The following is an 18,161-nucleotide window of genomic DNA, read 5'->3' as shown; positions in this document are numbered from 1 at the left end:
TTTCCTAAAGCACATATACATATATCCATTGAAATGACTATCAGCATGATTTTATTCCATGTCATGTGCAATCCATTTAATGACTTGTTTCTCTTCAAGTTGTTGTCATCTAGATGAAGGAACCATCCTCGCTATCATGTTAATAGTACGTTAAACTACAGAGGTGCATTAAACATGCAGGCAGAGGACCTGTGTGTCCCAATTTCATGCACCGCAGATGTTCTGTTTCACGAGCACTGACCAGATGACACTTCATTCCACGGCTGGAGGTCCTGTGACGTTGCCTTAAACTACTCTGCATCCACTATTGAGACTCGCTTCACAGGAAACAAATTCACAGCAGGCTCCTCATCTCGGTGGTGTGTTTTGTATTGCAGATGGTTAATCCACATTTCCAGGACAACTACAATGCTAATTATGACATGGCCTATTTATTAAAGTCACACATTTTTAAATACCCATCAGATGCTTATCAGGTAATAGACTATCAACGTGTTGACAGTTTGTGTATGGCCTAATGAAGTGTTTGGTGAAAATTGTTCGAAAATATTGAATATGCAGCCGGTCTTATTAGAGTAAACATTTTGTCAGCATGCGATAAAGCTGCAAACAGAGTTGAGGGAGAAGGTATGAAGCTTGCCTGAAGGAAAAAACAAGCTTCATAGCTGATACCCTGCTGGGATCTTCGTACTGTATGATGTGTGTTGGCTGTTTGAATGACCTTTTCAAAGGATCTTCATTGGAGATTTTTTTTTTTTACTTTGAGGAGCATTTTAACAACACAAACATCTGCTCCGAACTGCTTGCATCAGAATTAATCCCTAAAGGTGAGAATGAAGAATTGAAATTTTAGTGCATTTCTTAAAAAATAAATGCCTACAAACCTACGTTAGACGACAACAAATCCTATTAAAGCTGACAGCCAGTATGACTCTAGTCTAAATCCTAATTAGAGGTTTTTGTTGACAGCAGCAAGATTTCTTTCATTATCACCTGCTAAAACCCTTTCAGACACAGTGAAGTGTGCTTAGATACTGCTAAAACGTTTCTCATAACATTATTTGACTTATAATAGACTCTAAATGAGGGAATTCGCTGACAGCCAGTGAATAATGCTGAGGCAGATACGGCTGAAGTTGTAGGGATTTATATAGTGATGCGCTGATCTAATACCGGGACCAGTATCAGGATCAGTGATGATTTTGGTCTGAAATGCTGAACTGCTCTCAAACTGAACGTGACGTGATTGATTTTTTGTGCTATAAATATGTGCCATGTTCACTTAAACAACTATGGCATATAAACATAAAATGCTGATTGTTAGCATAACTTGGCTAGAGAGAGTCAGCTTGGTGATGGAGAGGATGTAAGAATTATCTCAGATCTTGGTATTGTATAGATCATTGAAAAAGAATTTAATCTTTATTTATTCGCTACACAAACCTGGGAAGTACGTTATTTGGAATGCAGTGATATGTTCTAAAATGATAGAAAATACAGACACGTATAGGAAGATTGTTTTGTTTTAGAAATCATAAGAAACCTCTACGACTAGAGCCGAGGATCTGTACCGGGATAAATAAAGCTCTTGTTCTCTTAACATGAATGCATGGTGCTGTTCAATGCATTTACAGCATTCCTTCCTTCATCCTTAGTAACTGGAGCCATTAAACTAAATCCCTCCTGGTTTAGACCACGCCCACTTTGGGTTTAATACAGATAAAGATACTTGGAGCTCTGGATGTATATAGAATATGATATAGCATTATGTACAGTGGACATACTGGACATAGCCCTTCAATTTTTTTTTTTTATTAAAAAGGCTAGAGAGTCAAACACTAAGAGGGAGATCTAAGCCTTTGAACTTAGCATTCAGACGTTCATGAGTAGCCCTTAAAGTCAGCAACTCACAATTCTCTAAAGTGGCTTCATTTCCTCCAAATTGTGTGTGTGTGTGTGCACACAGAATATCAAAGGTCTGCGTTTTTAAACCTATCTTCATCTTCTGGCAGAACTGAAGCCATCAGGGCATGGCCCATTTCCACCACACTATGCAATATATATTAGAGTGAGCTGATACGAACCGTCTGCCTCCGTCCATCATGTATTTACGCATGCATTATCAGCACCTTGCCATGTTGGATGTGCCATGTCTTTGCTCACACCTCCTCTGGGAGCACTTATTAGTGCTTGATGTTGCTGCTTTATTAACTACCAGCAGTGCTCATCTTCTCTGAAAGCACCTGTTTTTCATTATCAGGGATTCTTCATCCTTTTTGGGAAATTTTTTTTGCATTTCTTCACTTTTTGGTAATCAACGTTTGGTGTTCGTCATCGAAAATATTTTGTATCGTTAGTTCACAGCGAGAAATTGTTTAGAACCTTACCTCATGTGAAAGAGGTGTGATGTTTCTCCCTTCCCAGTGAACACAGAGGACACAGCTAGATCACGTCCTTTCTCACTTTGACTCACAAATAACAGGGAGATGTGCTGATTTTCTTTAGGCAGGTGGTAGATGTGGGTCATTATGCTCTACAGGTGAGCCTGACAAAGTGAGAAAAAAGAAAACTGTTTGGAAAACTGAATAGACTGGGTCCTACTTTGGCGTCTGGGGACAAACATCAACAACAAACACCTCCAATGATGAGAGAATAATTATTGAAGCACTATTCTCTCTCTCTCTCTCTCTCTCTCTCTCTCTCTCTCTCTCTCTCTTGCTTTCTCTCTCGCTCTCAATTTCACTCTGACTCTGTTTTTCTCTCCCTGTCTCTGACTCTTTCTCATTCTGCCTCTTTCTTTCATGCTCTCAATTTCACTCTGTCTCTGTCTCTCTATCTGTCTCTCTCTCTCTCTCTGACTTTCACATTCTGCCTCTATCTCTCTTGCTCTCAATTTCACTCTGTCTCTGTCACTCTCTCACTCTCTCTTTGAATTTCACTGTCACTCTCTCTCTCTCTCTCTCTCTCTCTCTCTCTCTCTCTCTCTCTGAATTTCACTCTGTCTCTGTTTCTCTCTCGCTCTCAATTTCTCCCTCTCTCTCTCTCTCTCTCTCTCTCTCTCTCTCTCTCTCACTCTCTTACTCACACTCCATTTCTCACTCTCTCTCTCTCTCTCTCTCTCTCTCTCTCTCTCTCTCTCTCTCTCACTCACTCTCTCTCTCTCTCTCTTACTCACTCACTCTCTCTCTCTCTCTCTCTCTCTTACTCACACTCCATTTCACTCTCTTTTCTGTCACTCTGCGTACGCATTGTTTCTGTCCTCAAATGCTTGGATTAGCTAATACTGGAGACTCTTGGGTGATTATTCCAAACAATAGTTCATTTTCCTTGACAGGATATTTTGAAATTTTCCAGGTCAAACTTAGCAAGAGACCTCCCAAGAGGAAGATGGATGATTAAAAGCATGAACACATTCAGGGTGCAGTCCAAGTCTAATATGCACTATAGGGACTGTTGGAAAAAAAAAAGAGAAAAACAAGGTATGTCTTTTAAAGGCAAGAGGAGAGCAATCAGGGAATGATATGGCCCTGTCTGTTTGGCCTGCATGCCATTTGCAAACAGATAACATTTGAGACAGACTATTATTCTTGGGACTCAAGGGTAATAAGCAAAGCAATAGATCAATGTAACAGAATTCTGGTCAAAAAAGCAAGATTAAGCAGCTCTGAAGGCAATAAGGGATTTTACACTCGTTCAGGTGATAGTTTGTTAACAAACAAACAATTCTGAATGACTTGCATATTAAGTCCAAGTCTCGAACCAAGTCTCTCTCTCTCTCTCTCTAACTCAGTGAGTCCAACGTTTGCCCTCTCCACTAATCGATATTGTACAGTATTTCTCATTAATATGATTGTCACCATGCCTGGAAAATGGAAAATGAGAAACTAAGCTCTTGCTCTGTTGTTTTTTTAGAAGCTAAACCTGATTGTTATCTCACAGATCATTGAAATTCGAAATTAGTTAGCAAAATACCCCCCTGTGATGCCAGCATATCAGACAACTGCTAACTTCTCATGGGAACAACAAAAATATTCAACTAGCCATCCAGCAAATTAGCACCAGACTCATCACAAACACATCACAAAGGTTTCTCCATGAACATACTTATGATACTCAGTATATCATTTATTGACTGCTTCTAGCCAGTGGTTCGTGTGTCATACACATCCATCAGTGCAAAGATATAATTTGGCTGATGGCTTATTCTCAGTACAGCAGCGACACTGATGTGGTCAGTGTGTGTGGTGAAGCAATGAACTGAAGCAGAAATCTTCAGATTTTTACACAACCCAGTGCTTCAGCTAAAAACATAGATGCAAAAATCAGTCATATGGTTAAAGAAACTGACACTGATGAAGGGCTTGGGAACAAACGATCCAAGTGATTCATCTCTCCTCATGCTTTACAGTAAAGATGTACATTTGCTGGTAACTTAAACCCCCCCCCCCCCACCGTGAATAATGAATAAATAATAAATGACCAATTCAACAAGATATTAATAAGGATAAACTTACAAAAATTCTCATCTTCAAGCAGCAGGTGTGTTACAGAGAGAGCCAGAGAGAGAGAAGAGAGAGTAAGTGAGAGAGAAAGAGCCAGAGACAGAGAGGGACAGAGAGAGAGGGAGAGAGAGAGACACACAGACACAGAGAGAGAGAGAGAGAGAGAGAGAGAGAGAGAGACGCCAACAGAGAGAGAGATAGTGAGTGAGAGAGACAGACAGAGAGAGAGACAGAGAGACAGAGACAGAGAGATTGTATACAATGTTGAGAAACTCTACTGTTTGTGATTGAAAAGCCTTGGCACACTTGCTCTCATAATCTGTATAATTAAAAAGGTGCAAGCAAGTGCGATGATGAGCGCTGATAACTCATGCTGCTCCATAATTTAATTAGAGGTTTCTTAAAGAACGTTTACTCTGGCACAACACACACAGTCAACGTGTGCATTACTCGCTCAATAAGTCAAACAGGAAATAAAGTCTCAGATCCAAAGAAATAAAAGCTTGTTTTGTTGACACTAATAAGGGTTTATTCATTAAAAAGCTGACTGCAGAGGGACTGCAGAAATGGTTTCGTCTAGACGTTTCGTGAGTTCTCTGGAATGATCATCAATAGCACCTGATCAGCAAGGCAAATGTGAACTAAATCCCAGCAAGCAGAAACACTTTAAATATGATTGTAGTCAATCAGTCTTGAACATTTAATTTCAGTCTGCTGGAGTCTGAGCATGAGCTTGTACACAATTTTACACAACATTTAAATGGAAGACAAATATTTTTTTATTTGGTGATCCACATTGAACAAAAGAGACAGAAGCTCAGGTGTTTTTGTAAAGAATAAAGTGTAATAATAAAATGCTGAGGATGGAAACATAATAGACAGTAGCAAAGAAGATGTAGATGGTGCTTACAGCATTTTGATTAATTAAATATAACGTAATAAACCTAGCAGAGTTTATATATATATATATATGTTTTATAAAACGTTTATAATATATATATATATATATATTTATATGTATATATATATATATATATATATATATATATATATATATATATATATATATATATATATATATATATATATATATATATAAGGTGTAGTTGGTCCGTTCAGCATTTTGATTAATTAAGTATAAACCTAATAAACCTAAAAAAGTCTGTTTTTATTTATTTATTTATTTATTTATTTATTTATTTATTTATTCAAATTTGCTTTAATTAAAAAAAAATTACAGTAGTGAAGAAGGTGTAGGTGGTCCATACAGTATTTTGATTAATTAAATATAAACCTAATAAACCTAACAAAGTCTTTTAAATTATTTTTTTAATTATTAATTTTTTACATTTTAATTTTTAAAAATGTTTAATATATTTTTTATAATTTTTTTAAATATAAACCTAATAAACCTAGCAAAGTCTTAAAACAATTTTTTATTATTATTTTTTTAATTTATGTGTATATATATATATATATATATATATATATATATATATCTTTACAGCAGCAAAGAAGATAAGCCTAACAAACCTAGCAGTCTGTTTTTTTTTTATTTAAAAAAAAAAGTATTTTTATTTTTCAGTAATTATTTACAGTAGCAAAGAAGATAAACCTAGCAAAGTTTTTTTTTACATTTATTTATTTATTTATATATTTATTTATATATTTCTTCTTTTATTCTTTAGCAATTATTTACAGTAGCACAGAAGATAAACCTAGAAAAGCGTTATTTATTTATTTACTTGTTTTTGTTTATTTATTTTTTCAGATCAGTCAAATACGAAACCTTTGTATTCCACAGGTGAAAACACATAAATGAACGCTCTAACACTTTTAGTATATAAACACTACAGTACATGCATTTTGCTTTACACTAAAATAAGCCTTAAAGTTTGTGATGTAACCTTTAATATCTTGCAGCTGAACAGAATAAAGGCACACTGCCATGCACAGCTTGAAGTTTACTCCGATGCACCTGATCCAACTTATGAAGGGCTTGACAAATAACTATTCTGCTGGGTCAGGTTATACCAGATGCAGAAAAAAATGCCAAGCTCTACAATACAGGGTGTCCAGCGGAGTGAAGAGAAAAATATCCTTGTAATAAATATATAATTCTATAAAATAAATGAAGCTGGCACACCGGTATTGTTGTTATGTTGGTCTGTAATCCTCATTCAGGGGCATTAAACACACAGAAACTGACTTCTGTTCATCTGGTGTGTGATGAGAGGATTGAATAGGATGACACAAGAAATTAAAGTGCTGCTTGATTTGTATCATGTGCATCAAACCATCTCTTCTCATCCTCGGCCTACTTCAGACTTCATTCGGAGCAACAAGTGACCACTCAGAGCTGTACACCTTTAAATGAGGCCGAGGCTGTTGTCATGGAAATCCCTGATTCGGTTTTCTATCTTGTTTAGAGGACTCGAGGACCCCAGGGCTTAGAATTACTCGAGTGAAACCGGTTGATTTAGTGCTGGTGACACTTATGTATGCCGATGACAACGCATTTCACAAACAGCCTGATGGCCTCTTAATGCCAACTAAGCAGAGAGACTCATCATTCTCTTCTTCGCTTTGTCGCAGCATCTCACCGAGAAGGTTTATAGGCACCATTTGCTGCGGGCCTGTAGGTTGGGATATTCAGATTTGCTTTATGATGTGTGGGTATTAAATGTACAAGAGGCCTGGGGCTGAATGTTTTACCAGATCTGTAATGAAATCTCACATCTTGACTTTAATACATCGATTTAATTTAACCTCACGTCTGAACTGATATGGCTTAACATAAATGGCAATTAGAGATTACACATACCCAGAAAACATTCACATGTACAAGACATTAAAACAGCTATAAATCATAGCACAGGGGACGCATTCAAATCCTGTGCATCATGACTAGCGATACGGACAACTAGTGCCTCCATCTGGGATGAGTGTGACATTGCAGGCATGGTTTTTAGGATTAGGAGCAGATTAAAACATTTTTTTTCCCCAGTGTCCAAAAAACTGTCCTGTTTTGGGGTTCCCATGATCAGCATTAAATGTCTTTGCCATGTCATACTCCACAGTTCTGGTTAATGGCTTATATAAAATTCCAGTTCCAGTTCCAGAAAAACCAAACATGTTAATTGACACAAATGTTCTAACTAAATGTTGATATCAAACCCATTTCTACCCTCTGAGATGCCCCAAGTGCTTGTTCATAAGCAGCTAAAATATAAGGGTGTTATTTTCAACCACTAAAGGTTATCCAACAAAGAGAAAAGTAAATAATAAGTAAAAATTTACCTAAATTAAAACATAAAAGGATAGATAATATTTTTTTGAAATTGTAACATACAACATATCAAACAGGAAATCTAAAACTATCAGATATAAATAACAGTGATGACTTTAGTCTTATTTCCATGAGGTGTTAATTTTTAACGTGATGTGACAATTTGCTCTGTTGTGGCTTGGTATAGTGCTGTAATGTGCCTGCTGCAGTATTTATATATTCAGTGTGTCGGAAAGTGTAAGAAGAAGACGGAGGTGGATGTGGGGGGGATGAGAAAGGTGCTAATGAAACTTTTTCTGTATTTTCTGAATGCACAGTGGATATGAAAAGTCTACAGACTGGTTTTTAAATGTCATGAAGTAAAATAAATGGCACCAGGCTAAATTATGTCAGATCTCTTTTCACCTTTAATGTTATTATGGCACCCTACATAGACAGACAGACAGACAGACAGACAGACAGACCAACCGACCGACAGACAGATATAGATAGACAGATAGATAACCAGGTTGCAAAAGTATTCGCACCTCCTCACTAATACTTTGTTAAAGCACCTTTTGCTCCAAATAAATCAGTCATTTTAGGTAAGACTTAAGAACATAGTACATCTTGATTTGACTCCACAAAAACGCTCCAGATCTGTCAAATTACGAGCAGATCTCCTGTGCTCTTCTCTCTTCAAGTCATTCCCCAGGATTTTAGGCCTGGCCAGGATCTAACCCCTATCAAATGCAATAAGCCCTAGCATGCATTTCTTTAATTACATGAACAAAACATGGATTGCATGGACAGCTGCAATACAAAGCAAACAGGCAAATGAAATAAGACATGAAAAGTCTCCTAAAAGCGACTACTAAAGCTTTTATGAGACTTCTCATGTCTTATTCCATTTATAAAGCTGTATATAAAACTGACTATTGAGCGCTATTTTATCAGTATAACATTAAAGATGCTAACACTTCTGGAATATTGTCCTCTTTAAAACAAACTGCTATTATTTTACAGTCTAAAATGTGTATATATAAAATTTTGTGCATTTTTGTCAGTCTCAGACCATGGCATGATCTGATGTTGGCTCTTCCTGCTAATCTCTTCTGTTTGCTAAGTTACAGGGATAATTTTGAGGAATGCTATGTCAGGTGAGGGAAATGATAAAGACCGTAGTGCACACGGTACTGATTGTCACAAAAACAAAGCACACAATCGTACCTGAACTTTTACCATTGGTTTTTATCTTGGATTCCAAGTCAAACCAGACAGATATTTTGTTAATATTTGACATTTTATAAAGCCCTACTCATAGGTAGAGAGAAAAAAATGTACCTCAGTCTCATTTAAAGTGTCTAGAGTAAAAAAAACATTTTCAGACAGAGAGAGAGAGAGAGAGAGAGAGAGAGAGAGAGAGAGAGACTGAGTGAAATATGTAAATGAATGTGGTTTGTTATATTTGTGTATTAGAGACTCAGACCTGGAGCAATTCTGCGAGCTGCAAATATGACTTCTCTCTGGATTCTGTCCTTCCTTGCCTTCATTAACACAGTCCTTGGTAAGATAACTCCCTTCAAGAAATATTATTTTAAGTATATATTTCTTTTCACAAATTTAGTCATAAAATATCAAGCTGAAATTAATTTGGAACCGAATTACGTACACTGTGCCACAGGTCATAGTCAAAGGGAAGAGCTGACGGGTTTTGTCCCAAATTATGTGAAGTCTTCGATGGAAACTTGAAAGATAGAACAATCAAGATAGAAAGTGTGAAGTGATTTGTGAAGTATTTTTCATCCTCAGGCTGTGGGGTTCCTGCCATTCCTCCAGTCATCAGCAGCTATTCCATGATTGTGAATGGTGAGGAAGCAGTGCCTCATTCCTGGCCCTGGCAAGTGTCACTGCAGGTAGAACAAGTGCTTCTTCAAGAAAAAAAGGCAATTTCTGAAAGAATTGTTATGCACAGAATGGATGTGCTTTGTTATACTAGGTCAATAAAACCGATGAAATATCTCAAAGTAATAACAATAAACCCTTGCACTCCAAAATGAATTAAAATCCAAAATATATGTATTATTAAATTCAATATTTGACTGTTTTGGATTTTATTTGTCAGGATTTCATCACAAAAACTTGTGACACTAAGACTTCTGAAATGTGTGCATAAAAGAGATGGCACTCATCCGACATCCAGGATTGGTTTCAGGGCCAATGACAGCAAAAAGAATTGTGGATCAGATAGAATAAAAAAAGGAGAAATAAATGAAAAAAAAAATTGATCTGATACCATTCTGGAGCAGAAAATATTGGAATTATTTTTAATCTGGAAATGTTTATATACCGCACACTCTATAAAGATATTTGAATATTTACACTAGTTGCATTTTTGTTATATTCATATTTTATAATTTTTTAGTATTATAACAACGTTTCAGTTGAAATAAATAATTAAAGTGTTTTTTTAAATAATAATAATAATAATAATAATAATAATAATAATAATAATAATAATTGCATGGATATTGGCATCGGCTGAGTCAATATTTGTTTTTTAAAAATAATGTTTTTTTAAAAACATTTTTTGTTCTATTATTATTATTATTATTATTATTATTATCATTATTTATTATTATTATTATTATTATTATTATCATTATTATCATCACCATGTTGTGTGTGATCACCTCTGAGAAAAATATTTACTGTGTAATGCAGGATGTGAAAGGCTTCCACTTCTGCAGTGGCTCTCTGATTAATGATTGGTGGGTTCTATCTGCTGCCCACTGCAATGTCCGGTAAGTTTACAGTATGTATGTATGTAGCTCATGACTACTATATTGAAAGCTTAAATCAGATAGTGTTATTCCTGCTGTGATTCTGATACTAAATCTGCTACGAACTAATGAAAGTAATGTTCCAGCATGTGAGTAACTCTGTATTGAAATGTAAAACAAGTTTGACCTTGAATCTAGGAGCTTTAATTAAATTTCATTTGCAATGCAGAACTTCCCATCATGTGGTGCTGGGAGAGCACAATCGTTCTGCTGATATCGAGGACATCCAGGTCTTAAGAATTGACAAGGTGTGAATTTTAAATACATAATTCAAATACATTTTCCAAACAATGTATGCAAATATCATTCTTAATCAAAATTATTCTAAATTCTAAAAAAAAAAATAATTATCTTAGGATTATTCTAAAATAAATAAATTAAACTCTATATTATGAGTCCATATATAATATACACTGATCAGCCATAACATTATGAACACTGACAGGTGAAGTGAATAACACTGATTATCTCCTCATCATGGCACCTGTTAGTGGGTGGGATATATTAGGCAGCAAGTGAACATTTTGTCTTCAGAGTTGATGTGTTAGAAGCAGGAAAAATGGACAAGCGTAAGGATTTGAGCGAGTTTGACGAAGGGCCAAATTGTGATGGCTTGACCACTGGATCAGAGCATCTCCAAAACTGCAGCTCTTGTGGGGTGTTCCTGGTCTGCAGTGGTCAGTGTCTATCAAAAGTGCTCCAAGGAAGGAAGAGTGGTGAACCGGTGACAGGGTCATGGACGACCAAGGCTCAGTGATGCACGTGGGGAGAGAACGCTGGTCCGTGTGATCCGATCCAACAGACGAGCTACTGTTGATCAAATTGCTGAAGAAGTTAATGCTGGTTCTAATAAAAAGGTGTTTGAATGATGATTTTAAAATAAAATTCTTAATTCTAAACATGTAGAATTATTTAAAATATTTTTAAAAACCCTACAAATCTACAATAATCCTAAAATAGATGTATTTATTTTAAAATGTTGAATAAAAACCAATAAAAATATAAAATGATTCTAAAATAATTTAATTCTTTAAAAATATATGGAATTAAAAAAATTCTAAAAAAAGATTTAAAATATATATATTAAAAAAATAGAATAAAATTAAAAAATAGAATAAAGATTTTTCTTGATATATATTATACTGATCTTTATTTTTACATACCCTGATATTATGAACATAATAAACATCTAAAAAAAATCTGAAAGAAGTTTGAAATTTTGAACATTTTGTCTTGTGGTGCCAGGACTTTACTTTACCGTACTTTTTTCCTTTCATGTTTGACTTTTATCCATGTTCACTGAACTTCCAATCCTGGATCAGGTTATTAAACACCCCAGGTTTAATTCCTTCACCCTCGACAACGACATCCTTCTGATAAAACTGGCCTCCTCTGCCCAGTTCACTGCTCATGTGTCTCCTGTGTGTGTGGCTGACACCAGTGATCAATTCCTGGGTGAAATACAGTGTGTGACCACAGGATGGGGTCTGACCAGTCACAACTGTAAGTTCTTTACATTATTTTTTTCACAGATTGTGCTAATCCTGTTATAAACGTTATAAATGTTCTATTTCCTCTTCCAGCTTCTGAGTCTTCTCCTGCTCTCCAGCAAGCATCTCTGTCTCTACTGACCAATGATGAATGCCAGTGTTACTGGGGTGGTGTGATTACCAAAGCAATGATTTGTGCCGGAGCTTCTGGCATCTCCACCTGCATGGTACAGTCCTCTGGGCTGTTGTTCTGCATTTTTGCAATGCATTTTTCCATTTTTCCATTTGATAACAGTAGATTTATTTGCGTATGTGTGAGTTTCAGGGTGATTCTGGTGGCCCTCTGGTGTGTAAAATCTCTGGAGCCTGGATCCTGGTTGGTATCGTCTCTTGGGGAAGCAGTACGTGTAACACCTCCGCCCCTGGAGTCTACACCCATATCACTGAGCTGCGTTCCTGGATAGACCAGACCATCACTGATAACTAAAACATTTATAAAGTGACTCTTTGAGTAAGACACATGCATGGGGTTTATATTGCCATATTAAATGGTGTCAAGCAATTATTATATAAACACACCACTTTAAAAAACTTTACACATTTTTATTTCTCCTATTTTGTACAATGCTTAATTTCATATTCATATAATGAAAACCTTAAAATTGTGCAGTGTGATATATTAGAGTTGAACTCTAGAGGAATCTATACACTTGTCCAGGTAGTTCTGACTTTAAACCGAATCACTGGTCTATATTAATTTCCTTATTTTATTATCAATTCTATAGTAATAGATCCTTCATAGCAACTTATACCAATCAGGCATAACATTATGAGCACTGCCAGGTGAAGTGAATAACACTGATGATCTCCTCATCATGGCACCTGTTAGTGGGTGGGATATATTAGGCAGCAAGTAAACATTTTGTCCTCAAAGTTGATGTGTTAGAAGCAGGAAAAATGGACAAGCGTAAGGATTTGAGCGAGTTTGACAAGGGCCAAATTGTGATGGCTAGACGACTGGATCAGAGCATCTCCAAAACTGCAGCTCTTGTGGGGTGTTCCCGGTCTGCAGTGGTCAGTATCTGTCAAAAGTGGTCCAAGGAATGAACAGTAGTGAACTGGAGACAGGGTCATGGACAGTCAAGGCTCATTGATGCCCATGGGGAGCGAAGGCTGGCCTGTGTGATCTGATCTAACAGATGAGCTACTGTTGATCAAATTGCTGAAGCAGTTAATGCTGGTTCTGATAGAAAGGTGTCAGAGTACACAGTGCATGACCGGTAAGGGCTGTTTAGGCAGCAAAAGGGGGACCAACACAATATAAGACACACATTGTGGTGGTCACAATGTTATGCCTGATCGGTGTATAGCTGACACTCAGCATAAAATAAGTCTTAAAAATACACACACTTTATGGGTAAATGTTTATGGAAAACCTCACCATCACACCAATATATGTGTCTTTGTCAAACTGCTGCCACAAAGAAGAAAAAAAGGCTTGTAATGTGACCACAAGGTCACAAAAATATGGTAAATTTATATCCACATACTTATCTACATCAGTATGAAAGAATCCTCATTAGATGTTTTCATGCGGTTCAACAATTATGCATATAGAGACTTAATATATAAAAGTGTACTGAAAAGCAGGAAAAAGTAGATCAAGAGACAAAAGTATGTATATTTGTACACATGGACTGTACAGAGATTTCAGTGGCATGCTTGTAAAACATATTTTGTGGGAAATGTGCAGATGGTTCATAGGAAACTCAAATACTCCACCAGCAACCTCAGGGATTTGGTAACATGTTATTTGAATAGTCTGATAGATACACTGTCTACAGACTCCATAGTCACAAAGCAGCCTATTTACTGATTCTCAACTATGTCATTTATTATTTAATATTTTCCAAAAAGTCCACATGAACAGAATTGAAGTTGGTGATAGTATAAGCTACAGTATATCATGAGCTATAAACTTGACCATTTAAATGAAGTAAAAGTAAAGTGCTGACAGGTTAGCTAGTGCTGACCAAATAGTCTACAGAATGTGTGTCTACTGAATATTAACAACCTTTAACTTTTGAAATACTGATTAAAAACTACTACTGCTTAAACATACCCGTGAATTACACTGTCATCGAAATTGTTCCAGGTAAAATCCAAAATTTCTCACAAATCAAACCTTATTAGACTAAGAAAAGTTCTGAACAGCATTCGCGACGTGTCTCCTATTAATTAATCATGACACACTCATTTATCAATCACAATATTAAGATGAATCTCATCTCATTGATAATTACATGGAGAGTCTGTGTCATGTCATTCTGCCACATCTGTGGAAAGATCTATTTCAAGGTCGATAGAATGATGCAAACTTTCCCTCTCCCAAAAGCTGTACGTTATCCCACAGGTTTAAGATAAGATATCAGGATTACGGTGTGGTTTGAGGTATATAATGCCCTCCGAGTGAAGCACATGAACAAGCTTAAACCATGGCTCTTCTCTGGATCCTCTCCTGCCTTGCTTTTGTCAGTGCAGCTTATGGTAAGGTCTAAGAGAATCTCTCTGATCATGTAGCTTTTGAAATTTTGTGAAAAAGTACTGCAGATATTGATGTATTTATCTGACTGTTTCAGGCTGTGGAGTTCCTGCGGTTTCTCCAGTCATCACTGGTTATTCCAGGATTGTGAATGGTGAGGAGGCAGTGCCTCATTCCTGGCCCTGGCAAGTGTCTCTGCAGGTACAGTTCACATCTTTTCTTATTTTTCCACGATCAACTAATTATGCATATTATTACAATAGTATAAAATCGAAGGTTGCATGTATTGAATGGTGTTTAAGATATCTGTGGTTATGACAGGACCAAACTGGCTTCCACTTCTGCGGAGGCTCCCTGATCAATGAGTGGTGGGTTGTTTCTGCTGCCCACTGCAATGTGATGTAAGTTTGCAATAGTTCCATAAATATTTATGCCTGTGTAACACTCGTTAAATACTGTCCTAAGAGCTGCTGCTCATCATAATCGTTAAGCCTATGAGGCTCACGCTGAATATGTGTCAAGTATTGTTTTACTTTATAGTACACACATTACAATAGAGTAATTTAAAGTTTCTTCCTCATGATGTCTCAGGGAACTTTTTCTTCCTTGTCTCCTTTGGCTTTACCATTAGGAATTTAAATATAACTTCACATTCCGTAAAGCTGCTTTAACTATTATTAAAACACCATAGAAATAGAACTAAATTGAATTAATCTGACTGTAACTCCGATTTATACCAGGACTTACCATCGTGTGGTGCTGGGAGAGCATGATCGCTCTTCCAACGCTGAGCCCATCCAGATCATGAAGGTTGCCAAGGTGCGTGTCTAAGTAACAACATGACCCACTGAATCATTCCAATCACAAAATTATTCAGTGTAGCAATCACAAATGTTTAATCAAATACCCTGCTGTATGCTGTTTTACACTAACCGTGGCTTCTCACTCCTGACCAGGTTTTTAAGCATGAACAGTATAGCCCCCTCACCATCAACAACGATATCCTACTGATCAAGCTGGCTTCTCCTGCCCAGCTCGATGCTCGCGTGTCTCCTGTGTGTGTGGCTGAGAGCAGCGACAATTTCTCTGGTGGCATGAGATGTGTGACCTCAGGATGGGGACTGACCAAATACAATGGTACCTTCATTATATCACTTATATCACTACCTTGACTGCTATGACTTTTATTGTTTCATCAAGACTAGAATAACTGCAAGTGACTGAAAATATAGTTAAGTGTCCCACAAAAGAAATCTTATTCTGTCTAAACTAATTCTTTGGAAAAAAAAAAGTGTTCTTATTTGTACATTACATAGGATGAGATTCATTATAGCATTATTGGGCCTAAAACACAACCTTGTGGAACACTGCACTACTATGCAGTAGTTTACTGTAGTAAAGGATTCTATAGAATTACATGATGGCGTAGCAGTTAGTTTTGTCACCTCATAGCACACTAAATTGCTATATTAAGCTACACTAAATTGCCCCTAGGTGTGAATGAGTGTGTGCGAATGTGTGCATATGCCCACACTGGTTTCCTATCCATGGAATAAGGTGTATTCTGGCCACATGAACAGTGTTCCCAGGATAGACTATAGATTCACTGTGACCCTGATAAAGGATAAAGGAGTCAGTGCGGTCAGGGAATGAAGAATGGCTGAATGGTTGTGTTGTACGTCATTTTAATGAACTTGATTCACAAAGTAATGGCAGGGCAAATACAAAGAATGTTCAGAAAACATAGAAATTGAAGTCATAGGATGCAAGGCACCAAACATAGCAAAATAAATTACATTTATTAAATTTTTTAATTTAATAAACTTTAAATAGTCTATAAATAGGAAGCATTCGTGAAATAGTTGGTGTAGAAGAGGTGAAGAAGTACTCAGAGAGAGAAACCTTCAGATGTGTAACACTCACTGGATGTAACACACACCTATTTGCCATATTTTTCCTCTTTTTCCTTATAATTGTGTTACACCTGTGCTTTAGTTTATAAGTATATACTAAAGTATACAAATATATTAAATATGATCTTATATTACAATACTAGTAGTATTCACTTGCATCATTTAACATTTTCTGTGTTACAGCTCCCGATACCCCTGCTCTTCTTCAGCAGGCCTCTCTGCCTCTTCTGACCAACGATGACTGCAAGCGTTTCTGGGGCAGTAAAATCACTGACATAATGATTTGTGCTGGAGCCAGTGGTGTCTCTTCCTGCATGGTAAGGCATAATATCCTAAAAACCACCAATAAAAACCTGCTGAAACTGAAGATTGACTACAAACATCTACATGTGTTTTTTTTAGGGTGACTCTGGTGGCCCTCTGGTGTGTCAGAAGGATAATGCTTGGACCCTGGTGGGTATCGTGTCTTGGGGAAGTGGAATGTGTAGCACCTCTACTCCTGCAGTATATGCCCGTGTCACTGCACTCCGTTCCTGGATGGATGGGATCATAGCAGCTAACTAAAGAATTAACATTAATAAAGATAATTTAAAGATCCTAATCTAGTCTTTCTGGTGGTGTTTTACAGATAAAGTGGATATGTTTTGTGCTGGCAGCAAACATCAATACAGTTCATTTAAAGCTCTAAATTAATTTGCAGATGAGGCTATACAGTACATCACTGAGGTGATATCTTGTTAGCTGTCAAAAAGTTGGCTTATTTTGGCTCAATTTCCATATCTGGTTGTAACCTCTCCCTGACTACTACCATGCCAACTGATTTCATGGTTGAAGAAAAATAAACAAGAGAAATCAATTAAAATTAATTTTAAAACATCCACGCAAAATTATTTCACCTATTCTAACTCCATCACCAGCCTATTTTTTAGGGTCTTAGGTTCTTTTAACAAAATCACTGTTAATTGAATAAGTTATGAGACTATAAGACAACAGTAAACACAATAATAAATGATTGGCAAGACTAATTAAGTGTAATGTCTTTCCAGGACTCTTTGCAGACTCATTCACACATTTTAGGGGAGAGATTTAATATAGTGATGTTTTTAGAGAAACCAGGTTATCTGGGGAAAATCACATGGATGTGGGAAGAATGGTGGTAGTGGTAGCTCAAGCGTTTAAGTCTCAAGGTTGTTGATCAGGGCTCAAGCTCCAACACTGCCAAGCTGCCACTGTTGTGCCCTTGAGCAAGAACCTTAACCTTCACTGCTCCAGGGGTGCTGTATCATGGCTGACCCTGTGCTCTGACTCCAGTTGGTATATACTGTCCTGTAATGTACAGTATATGTGACAAATAACGACTTCAATTATTAGAACATGCAAAACTCTATTCAAAACTTGGGCAGACCTCAGACCTTTGAGCTGTGAGAGATCATTACCCGTTGCATTACTGCACCACATATTCATACCAGCAGTATTGCACCTCAAATTTAACCAAGCACCACATCACCTCCACACAGGCAGTGTCACCAAACTCCATGGCTGGAAGAACAGAATCACTGCGGCTAATAAAATAAAAAAAATTGACATTCAATTCAACTTCTGT

The 18,161-nt window shown here is 36.7% G+C and overlaps 2 protein-coding genes across 2 annotated transcripts; both read left to right on the top strand.

Moving 5' to 3' along the window:
- The first annotated feature begins 9,154 nt into the window (after positions 1-9,154).
- LOC131347851 (chymotrypsin A-like) lies at positions 9,155-13,001 on the top strand. Its single transcript, XM_058382277.1, has 7 exons — positions 9,155-9,337; positions 9,583-9,686; positions 10,495-10,574; positions 10,783-10,861; positions 11,936-12,116; positions 12,197-12,330; positions 12,429-13,001. The coding sequence occupies exons 1-7, from the start codon at positions 9,286-9,288 to the stop codon at positions 12,588-12,590; spliced, it is 792 nt and encodes a 263-aa protein (XP_058238260.1). The 5' UTR covers positions 9,155-9,285; the 3' UTR covers positions 12,591-13,001.
- Positions 13,002-14,493: 1,492 nt separating this feature from the next.
- On the top strand, positions 14,494-17,159 carry LOC131347850 (chymotrypsin A-like). Its single transcript, XM_058382276.1, has 7 exons — positions 14,494-14,650; positions 14,743-14,846; positions 14,967-15,046; positions 15,386-15,464; positions 15,602-15,782; positions 16,742-16,875; positions 16,961-17,159. The coding sequence occupies exons 1-7, from the start codon at positions 14,599-14,601 to the stop codon at positions 17,120-17,122; spliced, it is 792 nt and encodes a 263-aa protein (XP_058238259.1). The 5' UTR covers positions 14,494-14,598; the 3' UTR covers positions 17,123-17,159.
- The last annotated feature ends 1,002 nt before the right edge of the window (positions 17,160-18,161 follow it).

The sequence above is a fragment of the Hemibagrus wyckioides genome, linkage group LG27 (assembly GCF_019097595.1).
Source record: "Hemibagrus wyckioides isolate EC202008001 linkage group LG27, SWU_Hwy_1.0, whole genome shotgun sequence".
NCBI classification, from domain to species: Eukaryota; Metazoa; Chordata; class Actinopteri; order Siluriformes; family Bagridae; genus Hemibagrus; species Hemibagrus wyckioides.
This window is presented reverse-complemented; position numbering and strand designations above follow the sequence as displayed.